General features: G+C 34.0%; 1 protein-coding gene across 1 annotated transcript; it reads right to left on the reverse strand.

Annotated features, from left to right (window-relative positions):
• Positions 1-6,571: 6,571 nt before the first annotated feature.
• LOC112514801 (transcription factor ICE1-like) lies at positions 6,572-10,194 on the reverse strand. Its single transcript, XM_025121410.1, has 4 exons — positions 9,149-10,194; positions 8,414-8,668; positions 7,489-7,659; positions 6,572-6,820 (listed from the first exon to the last, which is right to left on the reverse strand). Exons 1-4 carry the CDS (start codon positions 10,178-10,180, stop codon positions 6,737-6,739), a joined length of 1,542 nt encoding a protein of 513 aa, XP_024977178.1. The 5' UTR covers positions 10,181-10,194; the 3' UTR covers positions 6,572-6,736.
• Positions 10,195-11,928: the final 1,734 nt, after the last annotated feature.

The following is an 11,928-nucleotide window of genomic DNA, read 5'->3' on the forward strand; positions in this document are numbered from 1 at the left end:
GAACCATTCTCAATCGGTTCCGTATTTTAGGAACCGGAACCAGAACTACTCATATCGGTTCAGGTTCCGGAACCGGCGGTTCCAAGGCGGTTCCGGTTCCGCAAACGGGTACCCGGTTCCGCTGCTCACCCCTAGTCTAAACGGACATAAAAGAATAGGCCTAAACGGACATAAACAAACAAACATCACTACTTGTCATTCAATTAACTATTACATACCAATTATCCATAGTTTAAACATACATAAAACAATTATCATTTGAAAAAAAAATCACCATCTTAATTTGACAAAAGTAAAAAAGTAAAAATTTTAAATAAAACAAAATAATAATAAAATTTAAACCTAAATAAATTTTAAAAAAATTAAAAGTTAAATAAATATTATTTAAATTCATACTAAATAAATAAAAGATTATATATTAAATTTAATATATAAATGAACATAAATGAACGAATGTTCACGAACATAAATGAACAAACAAGAATCTTGTTCATGTTCGTTCGTTTAACTAAACGAACAAAAAAATTTGTTCATATTCTTTCATTTATTAAATAAACGAACCTCCCGCCGAACGGTTCGTTGAACGTTCGGTTAGTTTACAGTACTAACCATGAGTCCAGATGTGTGTACAATATCTGATACTTTTGACTTGAGATGTTACAGATGACATCAAAACCGAGAACTGGACATGAATCCAGATACACGAACAAAACATAAAATATCTAATACAATTAGCCTGATATGTTAAAATACACTAAAGGTTATAAATCCATATAATTTCAAACTAGAAGGTACTCGCGCAATGCAGCGAGATCCATCTTGATTTTAATATTTCGTTTTATTTTTTATCTCAGTCGATGTTATAATATGGTCTTATGTGATTTTAAAAATACGACAATGTTTTTATTTTTGAATAAAATATAAATTTAAAGATATCATACAAATTTGACAAAAATATATCGATATTAGTATCAAATTAACTATTTAAATTTTCTAATTTTTTGTGTATTTTTTTAATTCAAAATTTTATTATAATTCAATTTAGGTTCAATAACGAAGTAATTTATATTTGATTTAATAAAAAGACTTTTTTTTTATAAATATAATAACTAATTATTTTGTTAGAATTCGATAATTATTCTAATTATATTTTAGATATTTTATATTTTAAAATGAGAAGTTTATACTCTATTTGATTATGTTTATTCTCAATTAGTATCATAAATTCAAACAACCACAAGGGTGGTGTCTGATTGGTTTGAGCTTGGCTCCAAAGGTCAAAAGTATCAGGAGGTCCCAGGTTCAAATCCAAGAAGAAATAAAAATCCCCTTATGCCCACGGAGGTTCAAATGCAGTGACTCCGGACTATTTGAAAAGCAGGTGGTTGCCCTGAGATTAGTCAACTCGCATAGCGGGTTGGATATCCAGGTTAATCAAAAATAAAAAAAATTCAAACTTGAAGCTTTAATAAGCTGTACTTATGCACAATCTACTTGAAATCTTGAATTTTAAATAATATGCATCAATAAACAATACTTCAAGCATAAAATATTATTTTTAAAAGTTTTTGTCAAATGTTTTATAATATAGTATAGATATTTAAAAAGATTAAGTCAAAATAAAAATGGCCTTAAAGCCCTATATGACATGGTTTGTTTTTAGGTATTGAAAGCAAGTGGGCCTAAACATTTGGTTCAGCTACCATGGCCCAGTAACAAAAAGTTACCCTTTTTTTGTCTTATTCATTTATCACCACTTTTTGAATTTCATTCTTATCATATTCTTTTTCCAATTATCAATTAACCTGGATGTCCAACCTGTTATGCGAACTGACTAATTCTAGGACGATTAACAATTTTGCAGGTAGCCCGAAGTCACCGTATTTAAACCTCCGTGGTTAGTGGTCACAAGAGGATTCTTATTCCTCTTTGGATTTGAACCTCAGACTTCCAGACACTTTTGATCTTTGAAATCCAAGCTCAAACAAATCAGAAAAAAGGCATACAGTTTTAATTAACAAAAGGACAATTTTACATTTAATTGTCGACAGAGAAATATTAATCATCTCATAGTTAAGGGTAGAATGACAAAGTAGACGTTTATTAAAAAAAAATGGACACTTAGGGGGTGTTTGGTTCAGTCATATGAATGAAAATAAGAATGAATTTTCATTCCCTCAGTTTAACCTGGAATCAAATTTTGGGCTTCCGTAGGATTGAGCCCATTATCTATACTATATTATAAATAATTTGACAAAAACTCTTAGAAACTATTTTTTTATGTGCATAAAATACTGTTTATTGATGCATATTACGTAAAATTCAAGATGACAAGTAAATTGTACGTAAGTACAACATATTAAAGCTTCATTTTTGAATTTGTGTAACTAACTATAGATAAACATAATCAAATACGGAATATACATCTCATTTTGAATATAAAAAATCTAAAATATAATTAGGATAACTATTAGTTATAACAAAATATTTAATTATTATCTTTATAAAAATTATATTATTAAGTGATAAATAAATTATTTCGTTATTAAATCTAAATTAAATTATACATAAAACATTGAATTAAAAAAATTACACAAAAAACCAAAACTTTAAATAGTAAATTTGATATTAATATCGATATATTTTTTTCTTCATATTTTTATAATATATTTAAATTTATATTTTATTCAAAAATAAAAACATTATCGTTTTTCTCAAAACTAATAAAAATCTTATTATATCGACATAGATAAATAATAAAACGATACGTTAACAATTGAGATATATGTCGCTATATTATACGAGCACCATTATACTATTATATAAAACCAAACAGTTTCTTTTATTTTTATTCTCATTGATTACTGCCTAATACCTCTAATCAAACACCCTCTTATATTAGGACAAACTAAAATAGTAACGTAAGAATGAATACAATATTGAGTTTATTTAAAAAAAAACGTTAATGAACGGTGAATTTATTTCGAAGCTAAAAAGACATCCTACAAAAAGTTAAAAGACTAGGATCTTAAGACCCGTTATTATCAGTTACACAAGTTATGAATTTCTGGAAAAAAACCGAAGACCGATTAAAGATCTGGATGAGTTACGTCTACGAAACGCTTGAAGGCTTGGTCGACCTTCCTTTTAGCCAACTTCTGTTATATGGTTTATTTAGATAGAAAAATCTCCGTTACTCCTTTCTCTGTTTCTTTCATATCCCTTCAATAATATCCCATTTCTGTCCACCGCCCTTCTCACGGAGCCGTACGCAGACGTTAACCGCTCGTACAGCTGCCAGCCAGCCAACTGTCACGTCATATTTTTTCATCTCTTGTACTGTCATTTAATTTATATATGTGCCCTTTTACATTGTTTTTGCCTACTGTTACGTATTGACCCGTACATTTATACATGTAGAAATTTGATTGGAGGAACATGAAAGATATAACAGGGTTTTTTTTTCTGGATAGCCAACGTAATTTCAGAAAAAGGGTTACTAAAAAATGTTCCCATACAAAAGTTATATATATATATATATACATATATATATATATATATACATACATATATATATATATATATAGGGGAGCGATCAAATGCAAACCACTCAATTTGTACAAACCGTGCAAACCGCATTCAACCAATCATAATTTTTCATTTTGTTCATTTTTTTGTAATTATGAGAGGTTGATTAATCATTTTTATTGCGGAGGGTGTTAATCATAGATATTATCATCTTCATTATTTTAACTTTAGAGAAATACATGAAACAGTTTCATTAAGTATTATATGAAACAATTTTACAACCATATATGAAACAACTTCATCAAAAAAAAGTATTATATGAAACAATTTCACAAGATTAAACAATTTCATGAAAAAATTTTATAAGATTAAACAATGAAATCGACAGATGAAGGTGGTTTGCACGGTTTACACAAATGAGAGCGGTTTTCATATGATCACTCCTCTATATATATATATATAGGGTTAATTGCTAATGGAACCAAATTAGATTGGTCTCATTAAGTGTCATTTTTAGGGTTGACTATTTTGTATCAAAACAAATCAATCTGTGTCAACTGTACCAATTAAATTGGTACATCTCAATCGGTACCAATTGCAATTGTTTGGTACCATACCAAATAAGAAAACTTGGTTGGTACACGGTATTGGAAGTCTCATACCACGGTAGTACCATGATACCGACTTGTTTAATTATTTATTGAGAAAAGTTCAAAAAAACCCAACAAACTTTTTTTTTGAGTGCTTTACTTTGGCTAAGTGTTTACATCTGAATAGTGGGATTCAAACTTGAGTCGTAAATCTGAAGCAATGGTTCTAGAGATCTGAACTTTGAGTTCAGACTTGAGTATTTCAGACGTGGAAAATTGGCTAAAAACCTAACTCTGGACTTTGAGTCCAGACTTGTGGCTAAGTCTGATCGGTTTTTTGTTCCGGACTAAGTCTTAAATCTAGACCTTGAGTCCAGACTTAGGTTCAGACATGGTTTTCCAGACTTTGAGTTACCCTTTTTGATTCGGTTATAACTACTCTTCGATTTTATCCATTAACAGTTATTACATTTTTTTTATTAACCTAGATATCCAACCTGTTATGCGAGCCGACTAATCCTAGGGCGACCACCTGCTTTGCAGATAGCCCGGAGTCACCGCATTTGAATCTCCGTAGCCACAAGGGGATTAAGGGTAAAAGTGTCATTTTGTTAATTAAAGAGTAATAATTACACGTTACTAAAACTGTATCAATGTCATTGTGTACATTTATTTTGGGACAGAGGAAACAATATTTTGTTATCATGTCCATATCATGAAGTTAAGTTTGAGATGTCCCAAGCATAACAGATAGTTGGTTCCAGACTGATATACATGTACAATCAAACGAGGGTTTGAGTTTAACAATCATCGTATGAGAGTAACAGCTTTTTTGGGGATGTGGCTAATTGTGGGCACCGAGCTCTTAAGCAGGGATAGACCCAAATTTTTTTTCCAAACGGTGACACCATTTGATTATAAGAAAATACTGTAAGGAAAAAATTTCAAACGGTGGCACCGTTTGACTATAAGAAACAAATATACGGAGATTTTTTTTCAAATGGTGGCACCATTTGACTAAGAAAATGACACTAACAAAATTCGAACTTGAGTCTGGGGTGGAAGAAAAGCCTTGCAAACTAACTCTACTAAATAAAACTTGTTCTCATTGTAATTTCAAATCCATACGGTGATACACAACATATTAATACAGTTGCACCTTTCACGAACCTAATTTTTTTTACCCTTTGACGGAGGAATAATACGGTGCCATGTGCCACCGTATGCACCACTATAGGTTTGTCCCTGCTCTTAAGTCACAAACGAACAAGTAAAGATGACTAAATTGGGTTCAAGTGGATCCAAGACAAATTGGAACCGGTTATGGCTCAACAGTTAAAATTTTGCGGAATTTCAAGGCTCCCCCAGAATTGGTTATGGGATCGGAACCAGATATGTGTGGGGCCGATTTTTCAAATTTTAAACGTTTTTATTAATTATAATGTAGGTTTTTCGAAAAAATAGTCCAAGTAAAAGCATTATTCAAAGTGTATTTTCAAAGCTAAATTCCAAAAAATTGTAATTAAAAAAAAACAATAATAACATTGTCGTGTAACAAGATTTTTAAAACCGTATTCTTTTTGAAAACCGAGCCGTGTCGGGACTGGATTTTGGACGGGGACCGGTCATCGGATCTTACGATTTTTTTTCAGGGCCCACTGACCTGATTCTAAAAAGGATCGATTTAGAAGTGGTCCTGCCCAATTCAGGGACGAATGTTTGGCCATCACTACCAAACGGGCCATCATAGCGTGGGCCAACATGGATCCACTTTTTTTGGTTTGGTTCGGATACCTAGGTATCCGTCTCGTGCGATTCGGTGCACACATTTGCTACTAAGTGAACCATACCAAACCGTTAACACCTCTAAGAATTATTGTGTTTTTATATAATCATTCGACACTTGAAAGTTCAGAAACGAACATTTATAGATTAACTCGATGTTCGATTTTGTTTATAAAATTGTACAACGCTTTTTGCCTCATGAATCATAAACTTGAGGGTCGTTTACCAAACGCTTACCGGGTAAGTGCTTACAGGCAAGAGTCACCACTCTTATTTACCTTATGGGGTAACATTGCTGGCCATCAAACTGGATTGATGGTCAGCGTTTATAACCCCAATGGGTGCTTGCCGGGTGAAACTCTCGAACCTTGTCTTCCCTCTTACCGGATAAGATTCTCAGTCATTGTTGTGTTTAGTAATCGCTTATCAATATAAGTATTTACTAAACGACCCCTTAATCACTGGATACTATGAACGGTTCGGTTTAAGCAACGGTCCATTCATGCCTTAAGGCGTACTTCTATCTTTATAACCCGAAAACCATTGGTTCCAAGCGAAGGTGATGTCCCCATAAGGGGACAAGTCTGGCGTAGCTGATATGTCTACGCCAACGACACATAAACATGAAACGTACCAAAACAGTACCAAGAAACATAAAAATCAAACAAAACACGATATCCATTCGAAACAACATAATTAACCTCTAAACCCAAATCCAAAACGCCTTAAAAACATTCGGCAAATTTAGCCAATTTAACGCTACCTACTCCGACCGAACCTAACAAACAAACAAAAAACGAAAACAACCATCATCTCAAACACTCGATCTCGGCTCAGGCGACACCATGATAACCGGCCGACTCCAGCAACACGGCTTTAACCTGATCAGGATGAACATCTTGCCCTTCTTTGCATTGCTGTAAACCACAAACACACGATAAAAAACCGCAAAATTTGGATAAAAAGGATGTCGTGAAAATACGTGGAACGCCATTAAATTACCCCTCGAAAGAAGGGAGATTCTGACAGATATCGAACATAATAGGTCAAGGTCTAGCTGACGTGAGACTTTAAGGGCAAGTTTGTTAGCAACTTAATGAGCTTAATGGAACTCATAGTTCACTCGGTCAGCTATATATGACTGTTTGATAGTGGCTTAATAATATATAAAGTGATTGATTCAGTAGCTTTATAGGGGGGACGGGGGAGAGCTTTATGCAGAAAACCAAGTTTTTTCCAAACCTGTCACTCCCAATTAAAAAACACGTCCTTTTGTTTATGAAAAAACCCTCTTAAACAAAAACTTTCCAATCTAATCATACATGACTTAATGGAAAACCAATCAAACAGCCCCTAACACGCACCCTCCAACACTGACTAGACGGGCAGAAATTGCCCTAAATCGACAGACTTTGCTCTGATACCATGTAAGAATATGTGTAACCTTATTATGTTACACTCCTACTCTCCAAAAGAGCTTTTTGGGGGAATCCAACATATATCGAGGTGAACAAATTCAAGTCTAGTTGATATCAGACTCTAAATACAGATAAAAAAAACCCGCGATGGATCGTAAGAAATGTACCTCGGCTCGAAAAACATCGAGAGCGAAGCCATTGAAGCAGCTTATAACAGCTTGCTGAATATCTAAACCAAGGTTATCAAGAGCTCTCATGGTGGAAAGCAGCAAACCAGGCCTTCTACTGCAAAACATATGTATGTTAACCGCTCTTCCTTCCCTCTGCCGCACTTCCACCTACAACCACCGTAAAAAACCACCGTCAAAAACCCATATTTGGGAAATTTACAGAAATAGCCAATTTCCCGAGCTCTGATCACTTTATAGCCATTTTCAGACCTCATTTCAGTTTTTAAACGATCTTAAGCAGAAATTCACTTTTTTTGGAAGGGTATCCCATGTTACGGCAAATTGTGACCGCAAGACATCAGCCCTGATAAATTCAGTAGCCACTGTTGTTCTGGACGCCTGGAAGTGAACCAGGGCAGATGGGATAATCCACCACATCCCATTGGCCGAAACCACTATGCCAACAAGGATTCGAATTTTTTTTACCGAAAACCAATCCTTACGAATATGCGTAAGCTCTTCTAAGTAAGGGGCTGTTTGACAATTGTTGAATGGTTTGGTGGAGAATGATTAAGAGGCTCTCATGATATAGTGCAAAATAAAATATAATTGTTTGGTAATTGTGAACAATAAAATTAGGGCTCCTATTGATTAAAAGGAGATCCAGGATACAAAATCATTCAGAGGGTTTTAGAACCATTAAGAGGCAGACTTTTTTTTTGCCAAACAAGATTCATCTCTTAACAATTCAGAAATTGCCTCTTAATGGAACTATTAAAAGATAAACAAACAACCGCTTAGGGAAATGGCTAAATAAGTGAAACCCTTTTGGCAGATCGGCTATTTCCGTAAATTTCCCCACATTTGATCAAGAAATCCATCAAAATTCAAGAATTATGATTAGGGTTTGTGGAATTTTTACTCTTGCAGGTTGGCCAGTTGGACTAGGGATGGCACTAGGGCAAAGTTCTTCTTTGATTCTTGACGGGAGGCTCGTCGGAGTTGGCGTTAGAGGGTAGAATCCGGCGGCGGCCATGGTGGTGGCGGCGGCGGCGGCGGTGGGTGTCAATGATGACCCTGATGGGGTTGATTCAAGTTCATGGTTAAGATCATTGATCTTCTGTAGAAGCTCCTTTAGATACTCGATTGCATCTCCAAGAATTGAAGCTCTGTCCATCTGAAATTTTTTAAGGACATTAATGGCGGATCTTGAAGCACATTCATGGTGAATTATTGAATACCCATTGAAGAAATCTAGATTTATTTCAATAGGGTTCTTCAAAAATTTGGAAAATTTGAAAAATGAATTGATTAAAGATGGTAAATTTACAAAAATACCCCAAACCAACCGGGGATTTCACTTTTTAGCCATTTTCTGATCCAAATTCACTTGTTAGCCGATCATTATGTAAAAAGAGTTTCGGCAAAAAAGGGTTTCTACGCAGAAACCTTAACCCAGAAAACTTATGCATTTACGTAAGTATCCAAGATCCTTAAACATATGCATAAGTTTTCTAGCTTTCTGTATAAAAATGGCTAAAAAGTGAATTTGGATGAAAATTTGGTAAAAAGTGAATTTGATTAGAAAACGGTTAAAAATGGCTAAAAAGTTAATTTGGTTATTTCGGTAAATTTCCCAAAAAAATCGAATTTTTACCTTGCTGATTTTTGGGACGACGGATCTGAGCATGTAAAGCCGATCATTAAGCTTCTTTCTCCGGCGTCTTTCCGCCATTAAATTCTTCGCCGGAAGCCCTTTTTTCTTTCCCTTGCCGCCGCCGGCGGCGGTGACTGTACTGTTCCCGTTAGAACTATTCCCACCGCTAATTTTAATCCCATTTTCTTCAAAATTGCCGGTGGTGTTCACCGTGAAATCGTCGGAATCATAATTCAAACCGGAGCCATCCAAACTAAGATTATCAACATCATCCCAACTTCCACCACCGCTACTCTTTCTCTTCTTCTCATTCATTCCTTCACCCAAAACCCCCAAACTTCCTCCTCCGCCGCCGCCGGCGTCGCCGGAGTTAATGTCACTCAAGTTTCTTCTCAGAGAAGCTCTTTTTTGAAATAAAGTCGGTGGAGCTCCAGTTGAAGCGAAATTATCCAACGGTTTAAGCAACTTAGACCGGTTTAAAACCAAAGAAGTTCCGGTGGATCCGTCGTCGAAACCCGGAAACGCCGGAGACCCGAATCCATTTCCGGCCAATTGAAGCAAATGGGTGGCTGAAAATTGAGGATCTGAGCTCAAATTGGAAACCCCATTTTGGGTTTGCGAACCCATATCGCAAAACCCAGGAAGAATCCCAGTAAATCCAGTCCCACAACCAAGATCAAACGTTCCATCCAACGGATTATTCGAAATCGGGTTCAAAATGGAAGCAATGGTGGGTTTTGGAGGTAAGAAGTAATGAACATGGGTCGGGTCGAGATTCTGGAAAACAGAAGCGGAAGTTGGGGAACACGATGATGAAGAATCAACTGGTTGTAACAGGATATTGTTCTGAGAAAAGCTCAAGGTGCTTTCATGGCGGTTCTGGTGTTGCATGAACCAGTTATTGTTGTTATCTTCTTCAACTTCTAGAATCGATTTGAATGCAGAGATGGAGTTGATTTCATGGCTTTCTTCATTTCTGTTAACTTGATTGTTGTCTCGTTCATCATCATCATCATCATCATTCATCCACATAATACTGGTGTTGTTAAGCCTGGATAGCATCAGAGAGATGGTGGGTTTTAGAGAGAGAAAGTGGGGTTGTAGAGAGAGAAAGAAGGATGGAGAAGACGATGATGATGATGATGGTGTTGCAGAGTGAAAAGGGCAATGGCTTTATATTGGTTTAAGATTATGGGAAAAAGACGAGATGAAAAAAAGGGAAATGTCACTTTTGTGGTAGATGATTATAAACTGAGCTGGATACATGGTGTTTTCATAATCTACATGTGTAGAGTTTTAAACAATTAAATATTTGGATAACAGGTTGAAGTATTAACTGGTTATCATGTTGATGTGTTGAATGATGTGATATTCAACTCAATATTATTTGATGACATGAATATATTAATCTAAAGGGAAAATTACATGAAAAAAATATTGTACTTTAACTTGATTTCTATTTTGGGTAACTTACTTTCAAAAAATTTATTTTGGTACCTAAGATGTAAAGTTTTAAACATTTAAATACCCGAGTAACAGGTTGAAGCATTAGCCGGTTACCATGCTGATGTGACGAGTGATGTGGTATCTAACTCAATATTATTTGCTGACATGAATATGTTAATCTAAAGAGCAAATTACATGAAAAAGTATTGTACTTTAACTTGATTTTTATTTTGTGTAACGTACTTTCAAAACTTTCATTTTGGTATCTAAGATGTAAAATTTTAAACATTTAAGTACCCGTGTAACAGGTTGAAGCATTAACCGGTTACCATGCTGATGTGACGAGTGATTTGGTATCCAACTTGGTATTGTTTGCTATTCAACCCAATTTTATCAATTGCTCGCCATATCAGTATGGTAATCGGTTAATGCTTCAACCGGTTACCTGGTATTTGAATGTTTAAAACTTTACATCTTATGTACCAAAATGGAAGTTTTGAAATATGTTACCCAAAATAGAAATCAAGTTAAAATATAATGCTTTTTCATGTAATTTACTCTTTCTGAAATATTATTATATTTGCAAGTTGTATCGTCAAGACTTACACATAAGTTAAAAGAAATTAATTTTCACCTAAGTCGGTGAAAAGTGAAACTCTTTATTTTATTTTATTTTTTTTTTTTTTGTCTTTTTAACATTTCAGAAAATAAAGAAAGTGTCACTTACGAAGATAAGAGGTTGTTTGGTAGTTGTTGAATGGTTTGATGTAGAATGATTAAGAGGCTCTCATGATATAGTACAAAATGAAATATAATTGTTTGGTAATTGTTTACAATGAAATTATGGCTCTTAATTGTTAAGGAAGACCTATGATACAAAATCATTCAGAGGGTTTTAGAACCATTAAGAGACAAACTTTTTTTTTTCCAATCAAGATTCACCTCTTAACGATTCAGAGTTTGCCTGGTAATGGAACTATTAAGAGGTAAACAAACAATCCCTAAGTGATATTCTTGAAAATTTCAGATAAAAATGGTTAAAAGATGAATTTAATCCCCAAAAATTATTATTTCTATTAATTTTCTTTTTGTTTTTTTTTTTTTGTTTTTTTGTGTTTTTTTTATTTCTGTTTCTGTTTTTGTTTATAAGCTTTTTGTTTGGCTTTTAAGCCTCCAAGAATGGAAAATCACACTTTTTCCAAATTAATAAATTTTTTTCTATTATTTTTTATTGTAATAATGATTTAAAAAGCATCTTAATTATATTTATAAATTAATTATCTACGTGGTATTTTTGGTTTTTTTACGTTTTTAAAAATAAAAAACCTTATTTT

This window comes from Cynara cardunculus (genome assembly GCF_001531365.2).
Source record: "Cynara cardunculus var. scolymus isolate 2C chromosome LG 6, CcrdV1, whole genome shotgun sequence".
NCBI classification, from domain to species: domain Eukaryota; kingdom Viridiplantae; phylum Streptophyta; class Magnoliopsida; order Asterales; family Asteraceae; genus Cynara; species Cynara cardunculus.